The sequence below is a fragment of the Nematostella vectensis genome, chromosome 12 (assembly GCF_932526225.1).
Source record: "Nematostella vectensis chromosome 12, jaNemVect1.1, whole genome shotgun sequence".
NCBI classification, from domain to species: domain Eukaryota; kingdom Metazoa; phylum Cnidaria; class Anthozoa; order Actiniaria; family Edwardsiidae; genus Nematostella; species Nematostella vectensis.
Genome location: NC_064045.1, coordinates 9,292,701 through 9,308,533, shown reverse-complemented (window position 1 = coordinate 9,308,533; position 15,833 = coordinate 9,292,701). Strand labels below are relative to the sequence as shown.

The following is a 15,833-nucleotide window of genomic DNA, read 5'->3' as shown; positions in this document are numbered from 1 at the left end:
TTACCGTTCGGACTCCAAAACACTCTTTAAAATTGCAAAACAACGCATAAGTAAAATACATGAAACATTGCTAGGCGCTGAAGGAAATGCCAAATTCAAACAGAGTATTTTTTTTATAAAATATGTGTGTGTTGTTTTGAAGTTTTTTTTTACGTAATTTCATTTCCAACTTTTTGATATTTCCAAAGGCCCTTACACCGAAATTTGACTCGTCCCAGTTGAGGCAAATCACGCATTCTAATCTAACTTCCATGATATCTAAGATTCAAAGCAAAAAGGCACTCCATCTTAGCCTGGTCATGTTGTCATGACAATACCATGCTTAACCAATCACAAAGCTCCATTCACATGTTTCTACTCCAAAAGATTTATCCCGACCCCTCTCTAGACGAGAGAAAAAGGTTATATCGCAGTTTACAAGATGGCTGCCAAGATACGACAGACCGTCTCCAACTTCTCTCAAGAATGTTCGTTTACGGTTCATCTGGTCATTTTGAGTTTAGACATGGAAGTGCAAGGAGTCCAAAGCAAAGCTGTGCTAGTACTTACAAAACAAGGGTTTGCTTTCTGGTTGAAAAGTTCCTACAAAGAATTTGGACCTTTGATTCAAATGGAGAATTAGGGAGCGGACAACTATTTTCTCAGTCAGCCAAGTACTCAAGGACTTGCCAAGAAAAAAAAGGTACTTTTTATTTCTCTTTAATTTATAATTTTCAGTTTGTCAAATTAATTTTTTTTTTGAGAGTATTTTTTTTGGCGCAGGTCAAAACTTTTGACAAAAGTTCATAAAATTTTCGTGTAGTTAGCTTTACAAAAGCTTTACCTATTATTTGCTTGTCACGCTACTTTATAAATTAACCAAAGCACAAGCTATTACAAGCTATAGCACAGTGCTGAATAAATTCCAAAGCTTTTTTACTAGAAATATCAAAGTATTATCTCAGAAATATATCGTTTTACAAGGCTTCACTCGCGTGAACTTCACAACATAATATGTTCCTAAGCATGAAAGAATTTGCTCACTCATTCTTCAAGTGAGACATTTAGTTCCCATAGCCACCAAGGCCCAAACTCGCTACCACAGAGACGGGGGAATGTGAGTAAAGAATTATATCAGTAAACAAAAACAAAGCGACATTAGGAAAATCATGGGGGAGTAAAGGGGGTGTTTTAAGGGAGGGGTTGAAAACATTATAAGAATTATTTCAGTAAACAAAAACAGTGACACTAGGAAAATCTTGGGGGAGACAAGAGGTTGTTTTAATGGAGGGCTGGAAACATGATTTATTATACATCCCTTATACATATTGTACACCCTCTCCTTTGTTTGTACTTTGTATAGAGGGCATTCAACAAACTCTTTTTTTGCCTTAAAGAAGGCCAATCACGCCGCCATTTTATGCTCCCGGTCAATGCCGAGTCACACAAGCATCCATTTCCATCGGCTAATTCAAGCGAGTAACCAACAATATCATATTAGACTTCAATTTGCAGATTGTTATTTCGAAGTATCCTTACAAAAAAAAAAAACGTTTTATTTCCGATGATAAACAATAACAAAGGAGTGGGTCATCGACATTCTTTAGTAACACAACTGTATCCGCTTGGGCATTTTTTATTTTTTTCCTGTGTCTTTGTTATAGGGGCTATTTTAAGGTAAAAGCTAGTTCTAAAAACAAAACAACAACAACAACAAACAAACAAACAAGATAAGCAGCATTGGGTTTAAATTCTCAAAATCTTCCCAATGGAAGCTTACCCACAACCCCTGGAGAGGTGGGGACTCCAATAAAAACAGATGGGATTGATTGTCGGCAAAATCAATTACAACCCTTAGGGAGGGCACTTTTGGTGTGGTCAACAGAAATTCTTACCACTAAGAGATAGCAAATAGGGCATGGAAGAAGGAATTTTTCACCCTAATAGCAGAACTGGAAAAAAGTTTAAATCACAGGTTATTGAAATAGCTTTAGCTATCTGATTTCATTAAGTAAATCCTCACTAACCTGGATGCCAAGAGAACCAGCTTTTGATATCTTTGATATCTATGTAAGAGGTTTTTCCTAAAAATCCTCTCTAACTGAACACCGATAGAACCAGCTTTTGAAATCTGTGATATCTATGCTGGAGGTTGACCCTCTATAACCTGAACACCAAAAGAACCAGCTTGTCTGCGATTATGTTAGAGGTTTGTTCTAAAAGCTCTCTCTAACTTGAAAAGACAAACATAAAAACTGCTTTTTTATATAATATCTATTTCAGTAAAGTAATGAGCAGATATATCTTTAAAGATAACTATACCTATAACTATATTAACATTAGACCCTCTTTAAGGTGAACAATATCAGAAAAGCTCTTGTTATCTGTGCTTTAACTATACGCATTAGAGCCTCCCTAAAGTGAACACCCTTAGAACAAGTTCTAATTGTGGAGCCGAGGATGAATATTAAATGCCTGTCTTATTAGGATGTACAAAACACACCCCTCTAAAGAGAACATCCTCAGACAGGTTCTTGTTGTTTGTCTTATAGGGGTAAACAGTAGACCCCACCGAGGATGAACACCCTGAAGACCAGTTCTATTTGCCTATCTTATAATGGTATACATTACAGGCCCGAACCCAGGATTTTTCTTGGGGGGGGAAGGGGGGGGTTCGGAATCCGAAAAAGTGGACCTAATTTTTCCTGGGGGGGAGGGGTAGTTCTCTGATAAAAGTCTGACCACCTCCGAAAGAAAAAAGAGGGATGTTTTATGCCTTTGGAGTATCTCCACGCAACGTTTATTATCGGATTTGGCTGCAAACCAGAATGATCTAGCTTATGCTTTATAGTTTAATCAACAAAAGAGCACGCCCGAAAGTGGACCTTCGGCTGTTGTGTGTGTGTGTGTGGGGGGGGGAGGAGTGCGTTCGCACCCCCTTTACCCCCCCCCCCCCCCTTGGATACGGGCCTGCAGTACGCTCCTTCAAAAAGGACACAGGGGAGGAATGTATGCAAAATTCTAGCATAGATATTTTTTCTCTGAAAGAAGTACCTATACTCATGCGTGAATATTTTCGTTGCACTGATTGTAAATTTCAAATGAATTTTGCAAGGTACGAGTAAATTGGGTGTTTTACATTTTAATGTATAATGTTCCACGTAAAATAGATAAATCTAAACATATAGTTTATTACAAAAGAGCCAAGATTTCTGAGTAATATTAAACTTTTAGACATAATGACAAGGCTCTAAGTTTTCTAACGTGGAAACACTCCGTTGATAAAGTTTAACTGAATTTACTCGAATTCAGTTGCGATGTTTTAAAATAAAACAGGAACAGTATAAGTCAGCTAACGTTTTAATAGAAGTTTTTATAGGGGAAAAGAGAAAACTTACGCAGCGACTATTTTACTTTCGAGATGTTCCCTTGGCATAAAGCATTCTAATCATTTTCATACAATTTAAAGTATACTGCAATATGGGAAGTGGACTAATATATTGTTATTTTAAGAAACGTTGCTAGGAAACGGGAATCATGCCCTTAAAAGGAAACATGTAACGTATGTGTTTCAAAGTGTTGCGTGCCAACCGCTCGTGCTAACGGAGAATTCTCCCCACGCATGAAATACAACCACGTAGAACGTTTGTAATTTACATAGGGGCCTCGCATAGAAAACTCGAGGTTGTAGGAGGATTTTTTGTCATACTTGTATTAAAGACAATTATATAACGTGGACATTTTTTGTCGGCGGCCACGTTTATAATTTTTATTGATTAAAAAATCGCGTTAATTTTTGAAGAAAATAATTACAAGGCGCTAGACGGTAAGAAGTATACATTTCGAAAGAAGGATTTTAAAGAAACTGCATCACTTATTTTGTCATCTAAGATATAACGTTTCAAATACTAATTAAGAAAATGTAGAAGGCATATAAGATTGCATATTCCGGATAAGGCTAGCAAAAAAAAAGAGACAATAATTATGAATTAAAAAGCATATTTTATTTTTATCCTGCTAATCTATTGAAAGAAAAAGGGTCGGGGTATACAGGCTAAGAGCAAGTTTTTGAGAATCAAATGTTGTTTAGAATACTATTTATCATAGGTAAATCATGAATTAAGGCATTTTTCCCGCTGCATAAGTTTATCCAATATCATACAATTTTCTTATTTTCTACCATAAACTATGTGATCATTTGTATAGCAGTTTAAAAACTGTTACATATATTCTCAAATATTTCCAAAGTCAAAGTAGAAAATAAGGAATAAACAAACAAGGGCGGTAGGAATGCCAAAAAGTGCCCCGAAATCAACTCTGAATAGTCTGACTACTTTTTTTTTTTGGAAAAAGACATAATGCCTCACTGTTTATAGTTAACGGCGCGCTTTCTGTCTATTTAGAAAATCTGCTCAGATAAACTAGGCTTTTCGAAAAAAAAGCTACCCACTTTAGCTGCTCCGAGAGCAAGAACCGTCGCTGACGCGATAGCCGAACCATGCCAGTATTAGCAGTACAAAAAATGATAGTAATCAAATCAAGACATCGAAATATCCAAGAGCATGTGTATCTAGAGAAGGTGCTATAACCCCAATCATAGAATTGTCCTTAAGCTAACAGTTAGTAATTTTATGTGTCTTTTAGTGCTTGCTCGGATGTTTGTAAGGCGGATAAGGTGACTTAGCAACCAGGCAACTGAAGTTTAAAAATAACGTAAAGATCCTTGGAGTACGATGTAATTGCAATGATGATGAGAGAATAGCTAAGCCTTGTAGTTAAAGAGAGTTGAAACAGAAAATAAATGTTCTAATGTGCACCAATTATAAAGCCTCTGTCAGCTAGTATTTTGACAGTACTAAGTGGAAACATCCATTTCCATCGGCTGATTGGGGAAAACTATAGCGATATTTCCGATTGGATTTGGTAAATGAGGTGTGAAACTTTATTTTTAGATGGTTATTCGAAATTTAATCATTATTTTTGTCTTCTAATGTTGAATGGAATATAAAATCAATTGTGTGGCTAACTAGGTCTCGTGAAATAAAAGACAAGTGAAGAGTACCGCGTTCAAAGGCCCTCGTGAAATAAAAAGATTAACGTTAAGATTCTTGGCATTAAAAATATGCCATCTTACTGGCACGCAAGGACGAGTAGCGTGCTATGTGCTATGGGAGACTCCTTATTTGGTCATCAAAAAGCGACAATTCTACTCTTTTTCCCGTGGGCGGCCAATCGCGCCACCATTTTATGCTCCTGCTCAATGCTGAGTCACAAAAAGCATCCATTTCCATCGGCTAATTCAAGCTAGTAACCAACATATTTTCAATCAAATACCATCAATAACGTATCAGACTTCATTTGTAGATTGTTATTTTAAAGAGTTTTTCTTGCGAATAAACCGTTGTGTTATTAATTAGAAATACTAGCAAAGGAGTGGTTGATCGACATTCTTTAAGGTCGAAACTCTTATTTTTTCAGTACACAAACGGATGGTCGAGGTACCCACGGTCACAGCATTTATCATGCTCGCTTATAAGTCAGTCTTTGCATATATACCACAAAATAGTCCTAAAAGATCCTTGATTAAATGGACTTTAGAGTAGGGCATTTTGGTTCGAGCTTGCTTTAAAGACCCCGTTCAAAGTCTCCAAAGCCATTAATAAAATGGTCGGAGAACAAAAACAGAAGCGAGATTTTTGCCAACGTTTCGGACTTTATTGAGTCCTCCTTAAGGGTGGTTAAATCTCTATTCTGTTTTTGTCCTTCATTTTATTAATTGTCATTTCCTCCACGGACAATTGGATCCACTTCGGATCCAGAAACGTCGCTGTTTGGTCTTTTTTTGTTTGTTTATAACCACAAGTCTGCAAGGCCATAACGGAGATGACAATTTCCATTTCTTGACCTTTATAAGTAAAGATCTTGGCATCAAAACTTGTTATCGTACGGGAACGTAACGGCGCGTACCGTTCTACGTGTGTAAGTATGGTGTTGTTGGGGGAGGGGCGTCTTGGCCACCCAAAATATTTTCCTCGTTTTTCTATCATATCTACGCATATAACCCCCCTTATAAATCCTGGCTCCCCTACTATCCCTACCATTTTTTATATGTAAGAATATGTCAGGATTGTGTGATTTTATGTTCTTTGAAAAGCTAAAAAAATGCAGTAAGAATTGAGTGGGATAGCCGAAAAGGTACCCTTCATTTGACGCTTGACCTTGCGGCCTGATATTCTGAATCACCATTATAAACTAAAAAGTCTCTAGTCCTTAGAGATTTTTAACCAGCAATATTATTACGTTAGAAATCAATTACACAACCGAGATACAAAAACATCCTTCATCTATTGACTGTGTTGTGGTGAATTAAAGTTTTTGAAGTTTTTTCTCATCATCGGTCGTGTTTTTTATTATTTTCTTAATACACCCGTTGTGCGTTTGAGTTCTAAAACTTTTTGGGATTATTCCTCGAATTTATGATAATGATCATCATTATAATTGTCCCTATAACGATGCCCTTGAGAAGCTTTTAAGAGAAGTGACTATTTAAAAACAAAGAATCTTTCTTATTTATGGGCAAACTCCAATCGGCCTAAAGATTCATGTCCAAAAAAGCTCCGATTTACATTTAGACTCCTATCCTTGCTTCTCCTTGCATTTAAATGCACAGAATTCTCAAAATTTCAAAACAAAAGTATTAACGTTTGCTCCGTTTTCAGGATTTATTGCTTGAAGGGTTGAATCGGAAGGTTTTCCCATTGTACCTTTCAAAGACAATCCAAACTCTGAAACTAATGCATTTGGCTGCGTAAATTTCTTTTAATAATATTAATACTCTTTGGTTTGAAAATCTGGTTTAGTATCCTTCGGAAGCATATATTTGTTTGAGTTCTATTTTTCTTTGATAATGCCATTAGCTTATAAGAAATTCCTTTTGATCTGATAAAACTATACTCCTAGATCATGAATTAAGCTGTCAAAATATTGTCAAAGACAATTTATCAATCTCCAAAATATCAAAACACTCATAAAAAATACTATGTAATAGAGAAATACAGAAAAAAAGAGATTCCACACAGACTTCTAACATTAATTTTATAGATTATCTTTTTAAGAACCATAAAAAAAAATAAGACATCATTTTAGACATCGAATCCTCATCCAATGCCCCGATAAATCAATTTTCAAATGTTGATAAAAACTTTAAAAAATGGCGTTGTTTCTCGCTCTACGCGCGACAGAAACATGTATATTCTGTGTTTATTGTCCTTTTCTGCTTTTTCAAAGCCCTAAATGATAATTAATCATTTTACAAGTGTTTTAAATAGATAGCTAGGAAGATAGCTTGTTTCTCGCTATACACGCGCTAGAAAATATATAATTAGTTTTATTTCTTTCTTTTTCTTTTTCACTCCACCTTCAAAGTCCATAAATGAGAATAAATCACTTTCAAATGTTGATAAAAACTTTTATAATTTTTTACACTGATATGAACTACTTGGAAAAAAGAAAATATATAATTTGTTTTTTTCTTTCTTTTTCTTTTTCTTAAAGCCCTAAATCACTTTTCAAATGTTGATGTAAATGTTAAATAAAATGGAGTTGTCTCACACATTGTTTCACACGCACTAGAAACATTTAATTTGTGGTGGTTTTTTCTTCTTCAATAAATCACTTTTGAAGTTCAAATGTTTATGTATTGTTATCATCTTTAAAACCACGCGTTCTTTCGTCGTAGCCCCGCCTTTCTCAAAATTGTGGCTTCGTTGAAATACACCTATTTGTGTACGACGGTAAGAAATGACGGTTAGAAAATGGAAAAAGGAACAAAGTTAAAGCCTCACTCAGAATTTTATAAATAGACACAATGCTTGTATTCTCTAGCCAGTGTAAGGCATTTTTCATTTTTCATTTTCTCATAGTCAATATAAATTGAAATAGGGTTATACTCTATGCCTAAAATCTTGAATCATCCCAGTTTATGGCACGTTATCGCCAGCTCGCATTTTCGTGACGGTGTGGGCGAAATTTGAGATACGGCAAGTAGAGGAAAATCCCACGCTAGGAAAGTATGGCTTAACTTGTCCTATTTGATGTTTTCATTGTTATTCTCAATAAAGATTTTAATTGCTTTGCTTCTGCAACGCCATTTGGATACTAAGCTCTTTTACCTTTGCATGGCATTGAAGTGTTTTAATCCTTATACCAGTGTTGCACGAAAGAAAATCCATTTCTAAATTGTTTTTGGAGTAAGCATTTACTATTGAAACTCTTTCACCCTTTTTCCGCTTAGCAACGTTAAAAATCCGAAAAAGAGACAGTGTTCTTAAGGGCATAAAGATATATAATCATTTCCCTATCAACCATTTTATTTTTATTCTCAATAACAGAGTATTTAAACATATAACCACTTGCTCCTTCACGGCCTTATCGCAACGCTTTATCTTGATTCCCAGTCATAGACAAAAAGGTGTCTATCTATTATTTGAGAAGGAGTGGAATCTATTTTTTAGTGGTTGCCTGAGAGGAGATTATTCTTGAAAACTAATATCACTAATGGTCGATGTATCGCTCTGTCTGGGAGCCAACATAGAATTGAGTTATCCCTTTTTTCATCAAATAAATCTTAGCTGAGAATGACCACCTCTTTGAATGCTAACATGGGATTTTTCTTTCGGATGATTATGGAGTTCTTCTCCACTTGCTGTATACTTTAAAAGAAAACATTCTGATATTTCACCTTAAAAAAAAAGAATTCCCCTTTTTTCAGTATCAATAAATATATTTTCTCTCAAGACATTTAGATTGAAACCCCTCCATAAAAAAACATAGCTCGCAAAAGCGGATGAAATAGAGACCTCTTTTCCAACATTAGACCTTAGTTGGAGTACAAAGGCTGTTTTTTTAGCAAGCAAGCCTCCTTTGTGTGTCCTTTGTGCAAAGAAATATTTTTTTTCCGACCGAAATTATCGCATTTTTCTTTTTTGTAGATCTGTAATGACAAAATTATAAGTATCTATTATTAGAACATGGCGTCGGTTGACCACGCTCCATTCAACCTGTAGAAACCCGATTATCTTTTAGTCTTTCCCCGATCGTTAAACAAACCATGATTCCCGGCTAACTCGCACGAGCTGCAAGCCTTATAACAATAAACCAATTTTTTCAAGAAAAAAAACAACAACTCGCTATCATTTGATCTATGGGCTGGGGGGAAGCTCTCAAGATAAAGAGATTCAGGCGGTATGCATCTGAAACTCAGCCTCCTCCTTAGCCTTAAGGCGGTTGCTATCTGGAATTCTCCTAACACTAGGACCCGTTGTCAGATCTTTTGCAACACCTAGGACTCACTTTCTATCAATATTAATTCAACTTCTTGCTACATCAAAAGATTAAAAAAATTCCCATTATTCAGCGAAGCGCCTCAACACCTTATTCCACAAAGTGTTGGGTCTCGCAGCTCCGACGGACTCGAAATTGGGGTTACTTTGACAACCTATGATGGCTGCTTACAAAAATGTCCTTAATTTTTCTCCCCTTAGGTGACACACGAGTGAGTTGCGCCGAGCTTTGACAATGTAAAATACCCGTTGACGTTTTAGAAGCGGTTCACATTTATAAGTTGTGTCTTGTGGAGTTTCACGCCAAGCACGTGTGGTCAATGTGAATTGAGTTTCTTTGTCCTAGGGAAAGGACTCTGTGTGTTTATAAAACTAGATATGCTTTGAAAACCTAAAACACCAAACATGGCTACTTTTTTTACAGCGCAAAAAAAAAAAATATATATAAATTCTATTTGTTTTTAAATTTTGAGAATTTCGTAACAGAAATTCCGTGCGTTTTTATTTGACCGCAATGTAGAGTGATTAATGCGTAATTTATAATTAGTGCAGTTTTTGAGGATGATCTAGCTACCTGTAGCATGCACATATCTCAATGGCATCACAGTTAATGCGGTTTTATTGCGTTTTTAACGATTAAAAATGCTGTTAGCATCCCGCTGCTTTTAAACCGTACGCCACGTCTTTCTTTAATATAGTAACCAAGGATTTTCTTGCTCTTTTGTGAGCCAATAAATGAAAAAAACCTATTGAAGAATAGTGGAATTTAGGGTAATTAAATTCCCATTCTTTTAACCAGAAAAATATTTTTTATTCAAAATTAGTTTTTTCATCACACTCTGGGAGCCGTTCGTTTATTTGTTAATTGTTTTTCTTTTCGGTAGAAATCTTCAAAGAAGACTGCAAAAACTCGCTAAATTGCCCTCTTGTTTTCATTCTACAGTAATCATGTTTGTTCTTACGCTTTACATAGGTGTTAGTCAGGCCTGAAAACCCCTTTTAAATATGACATCAGAGGGTTGTTAAAGTATATACTTCCTAAATCGTTATCTCGCGTTTACCGCCGATAAGCGTGCATGGTAATAAACTAAACTTTAGAGAAAAGTTTTTAGAAGGAATAACGCTTTTCACATTGCTTTATGTTCGTGATATCATGAGAAAGTCCTTTTGCCTTAGTTTTCCCAGAATTGTTATTGGATTTATTCGCTTCTTTATTTACATTATCTCAAATAAAAAGGGAAGTTTGGAATTTGGGTTATATGTTGTTTGATTTCGCTACCCAAAGCACATGCATCGACAAAGGAGAAAAGCAATATTATTCACTGAATACAAACAAACTTTCTACGACGTTTGCTACAACGTACCACAACTCCAAACAAAAACCGAGCCGAGGCTAAAAGCTTCTTATAGATAATTACCAAAAACTCTCTAGAAACCAACGCAGAATTTCGCTTTATGTCATTTAAGAGCTGTTTGCTTTGGCTCACTATCCATTGTGGATTTGACTGGCCTGCCGACTTAACAAATTTTGTCTGTTTTAAACCTCAAAGGGTTTAGGGCGACAGTATTTCTTTTGGGTCTGTTGCGAAGCCGCTCGCTTTGTTGATGGCTTCCTCGCGCTGCTCATTTCTTCATAGCTTTATATTGTTCAAGGTCGTTAACCATTGTAGAATGTATCAGAGCAGGGCAAACTCACAACCACTAGCACCATTGTTTAACTCCCTTCAATATCAATTTAATTTAGAATTCACCTTATACATTCAACGCTCATAAATTTTTCATTATCAAGAGTTATTCGTTATTTGCCCGAAAACATAACTTCTATCAGTGAAATTTTTCACCATTTCAAGTAAAAGCAAACACTTCTACCCAAACTAGAAATTAACAACGCGCCGAACAATAGGCGAATTATGATTATAAGCAATGTAAATTGATGGGTCTATGACCAATAGCTGAGAACGAAAGGAACAAGCGATTCCCTCATGAATATTGATAAGTGCACCTGCGGAAGACAATTAACACAGTTATGAAAGAGTCTAAAGCGATACAGAGGGGCTGGCGCAAGGGATCAATAAATAGCCGGGACTGAGCGCAAATCAGCATTAATCGCAGAGTGCATTGCTTAACACGCGCAAACCCAAACCCAAGTGTGTACGATACTAAGGCCACAGTCGGTACAATGACTTCTAAAAAGAACGGAAATGATGCGAAAGTGAGCGGAAGAAAGGAAAGTGCGGATTTCCTTAATTCTGGAAGTTCGTTGCTGAATTTCATGAACCTTGCATCGGGCAATGTGAAGACGGCTCTTGAAAAACCTGCCAACTTCAAACGCAATATCAACCATCGCCGATACCTCCAGAAGCAACTGAGAAACTACTCCAAACGGAAGACGGACTCTCCGGCGAAGAAATCCTCAAACAAGATCAAAGCTAACGAAAAAGTGCTGAAATCACAGGCGCTGCGCTACATGAAGGGCATAGCTGATGCAAGGCGCCCAGAAATGAAGTCTAGTTTCCCTGACAGAGATAGAAACGCTTTGAGAGAGCGTAACATTGCTCAAAATTACTGGCCCGAAACCGCCGCATGTACACCGCAAGAGTTTTCCTCTTTGAACTACCAACCCTTTGGATACCCGCGCAACGAGAACCCGATAGACTTTACATCCGTATCGCTGGAGAATTTCCTTGCGGACGCAACGTGTGAATACGAAGTGAACTCCACTCCTGTGGACTGCATCCCCGCTATAGAAGCTGAGCCCGTTATGGATTCGGAATTCATGACTGGGGAAGAGCTCACGAGGAATCTAGACATAAAAGACTTGTATGTGCCTGACTTGTACAGCGCGGATCGACTCTTGACGGATGTCCAGGATGCGCTTCAACCCTCCGAACAGATCTCACCCTCGCAATACTTCCTACCTTCGCCTTCACCGTACGGCATCGCAGAACCGAGTTATTTCAACTTCGACCACGAAGGCCTCCCGCCCATCGCAATGGCGTTCTTAAGCCCGGGTTCTCTAACACATTACTAAAGCCGTTTTAGGTGTAGGTTTTGAAATTTCGATTATGAAACAAGACATTTTTTATCACAATGTAAAATACGAAAGAAATATTAATATTCCGAAATTAAAATCGAAATAGAGTCTGTCAGGCAAAAACAATGTATATAGCTGAATTGAAAATGTCATTAAAATGAAGTATTTTAAGATAGTCCATGTTGCCGTGAGTAAACTTTTATTAGCATAAAACTTCTGACATTTTTAGAATTTTTAGCATCTTATTTGGTTGGAAAATAATGTAAACTAATCCTAAAACTTTCGGCATTTAAAAAAATATTTTGGTTTAAAATGATCCTAACTAAAACCTTCAAACGTTCTAGGAATAGACAATGTGCTGCATTTAGAAATTCACAATTATTTTTTCTCATTTCAATTGGTATTTAACCGTACCTTAATTGGATTTAGAGCTATTTTCTCTCTTTTCATAAAAAGACCAATATCTGGAATTATTATCTCAAGAGTTAGAGTACGTATTCCCCTACGCAAACGGAACATACAAAACACACTTATATCAAACCACCAGTGGCAGACGTACAAAATACTACGTGTAATTAATCACTCGAGAAATGCCTAAAACGTAGGATATTTTACGCGAGCGTGTCCATATACGGAAGCCACATTGCCCTTATCACCATAGCAACGGTTGAGAGGATATCCATGCGCCCGTTTTAACTAATCAATTGTGAAATATTTTCTCACTTTTGGGGATTAGTAGTCTTTTGAGAAGGTATATGCAGAATAGAGCGCTCAAGTCGCCCTTTCTTTTTACTATCACTGTATTAGTGTTAACTATCCTTTCATTAAATTATAGCCGTAAATTTGCGACAAAAATGGATTGTTTCTGATAAATTGTTTGGTCATTTTGTTTTCAGGTGCTAGATGAACTTATGACGACATTACTTTGGATTCCTTAGAGGCAAGAGAAGGGGTGCCAAAAATGCCCGCTACAAATACGACAATGAACGGAACCCTGCTGCTTTCAAACCTTTTTTGTGCGAACCAATTATCTGACTTTTGCTTGTTAGAAGCGCAATAATATACTTTTTTTCTTGACCTTAAGAATGGCTTCCTGCGCAACACAACGGATAACGGGTTCCATATTGTTCTCTCTGTTCTGTGTACTATATTGGCTTCCTAGCCATCCATCACGTGTGATCCTCTTGCCTTTTCATGCTATAAATTTATCAAACCATAAAATGGTGGCTCAATAGTTATTCAGTTTTGAAAAAAGCTTTTATTCTTTGTTGCTAAAATAATCTTATAAAGGCATTGAATTTGGTCTTTAAATTGACACGAGGTCGAAGAATAGTTTCAAATAACCTCAGGCTATTTGCTGTTCTACGCCCTCGACTTGACTATTTGCGCTTAACCACTCTGTAACTTTAACGTACCTTTTACATCTTAAAACCATTCATAGTCAAGAAGAAAACAATCGTGTATTGATGAATTCGATGAAAACGGGTTAGCCGTTGTTGACAGAGAATGCGTGGCACATCACAAATAGAGTAAAGTGCCACAGTAGTGTCACAGTCTAAAATGCGCACTTAGTGTAGCATTTTAAAATCACTCATTTGCTCTTTTCTTGGCGTGAAGCATGATTCTGTTACGCGCGCGCGTTTAGAAAAACACTCAAGGAAACGTCAACTGCTAAGAAACCGGCTTCAATCCCCTAGCTGAGATCAACAGACGTAAAATGAATTATAGGCTTTAAAACTTACCATTCATTGCCAGGTAGTGAACAATTTATACTAATAAGAGGTTGATTTACATTTATAAATAATCGCGCTTTAAAAAATGTTCATTCATCTATTAATCCATCGCCCTTTAAGAAAAAAGAAATAACATGTTCATATTTACTTCACTGTTTGAGTGAAAAAGAAAGCAATTTATTCTGAATATCGAAGTCTTGTCTTAATAAATCATCTCGTTTGGCTTCAATGATCTTGATTTTTTTATTTTGATTACTAAACATTTTACAAGGAAGTATAGAATTGTGGTACCTGTTAGGACAGTTGGAAAGGAGTTGTTAATGCTGTATTTCAAACGAGGACAGTGAAACTCGCTATTTTCGCCCAAAAAAATGTTTATTGAAAATTGAAACCTTTTGTAAGTTCAATTATTAGGTCTAAGTTTATTTTAAGCTTGGTTTTATCGCAGACCGTTCACTAGCGCAGAGCACAGGAGGCCTAAAACTATCGCACATTTATACTGAAAATTAAACCATTGGATGAAAGAAATTATCCCGTTTATTTTCTTAAATGGTCTTGAGTATATTTCAGCACTCTCACAAGGCAGCCAACGAGTGAACGACTTCAGGACCGTCCCAAATACGTAAACTGAAACCTAAAAATCTTGCATGAAAGAATTTACTCCGTTACACTTTTTCAGTTTTTGCTTGATTTGATTATACCTCTTTCACAAGACATCACAACGTGCGAGCGATCTACTAACGTAGTGCAATTACAAGTTCAGCGTTACCGAGGCCACAAGGAAGACATACATTCATCGATCCGTAAACCTGCTTTGAGCTCGTTGTTATTGAGCCAAGAAGCACCGCGCCAGACCCAACTAAGGCTTAGTCCAGGCAGATTAGAGAACTCTATTGTGCCAAAAGAAAAGGCAATTGAACTCATTGTTAGCGAACGATATATTAATTTAGATGGATTTAAGATGGGGAATGCCCAGTTGTCCAGTTCGTTGCTTGGGTACAATAAGGCATTTCTTCAGGGTCAGATTATAAGAGGGCGGAGCTAGACTAGAATCTAGACGTAAATAACGTGTTCTTTTGGATTCAATCAGACTCGGCTTTGGACCATTAGTCGTATAGGACGTATATCTTTTTTGACAGTGAAGTAATAGAAATTTCATGTTCTCGTATAGAATATCTTAAATTTAACAAGACAAATACAAAAATCAAATACGTCACCAGTGCCTGTGGATCCGTTTTGTGTGACAATGTTTTTTGTATGTGTTTATAATGCATTGATCTTATCATTTTGAAAAATAATTATCGTCGATAGACAATGTATGTTAGCAAGAGAATAGAGCGTGTTTATCTTAAGGTGGATTTCACAGTGATTCAAGTGGATTCTAGATCGCAACTAAAATCTCATTTGCATTTATATTTTGCGGGAATAAGAGGTCCCCCCATTAGGCTCAGCAACGTCGCTGTTTGAACACTATCAATTCAATTGAGGTCATTTTCTACTATGCTGCGCGTTCTTAGTGCATTTCGGGAAGGGGGAAGGAATTGAATACAATTTTTTTCAAAAAGTTCGTAGAAAACGATGAGATGCCCGCTTTCAAATACACTCGCTCATAAGAAACTCCACCTTCCCGAGACATTTTAAAATTTGTTTCACACGCTCCACTACTTCTTCTTCTCGCTCCCAACCGAATAACCATATCAAACATATTCCCCACGGATAGTGTCCTTCGTTCGCTGTGCCTTATAT

At 36.6% G+C, this 15,833-nt stretch overlaps 1 protein-coding gene and 1 long non-coding RNA gene across 2 annotated transcripts; both read left to right on the top strand.

Moving 5' to 3' along the window:
• Positions 1 to 158: 158 nt before the first annotated feature.
• Positions 159 to 14,316, top strand: LOC116617917. The gene is made up of 2 exons (XR_004295939.2): positions 159 to 682; positions 13,251 to 14,316. It is a non-coding gene; the product is annotated as an uncharacterized LOC116617917 (long non-coding RNA).
• Positions 10,968 to 12,529, top strand: LOC5511748. The gene has a single exon (XM_001632102.3). The coding sequence runs from the start codon at positions 11,500 to 11,502 to the stop codon at positions 12,349 to 12,351; it is 852 nt and encodes a 283-aa protein (XP_001632152.1). The 5' UTR covers positions 10,968 to 11,499; the 3' UTR covers positions 12,352 to 12,529.
• Positions 14,317 to 15,833: the final 1,517 nt, after the last annotated feature.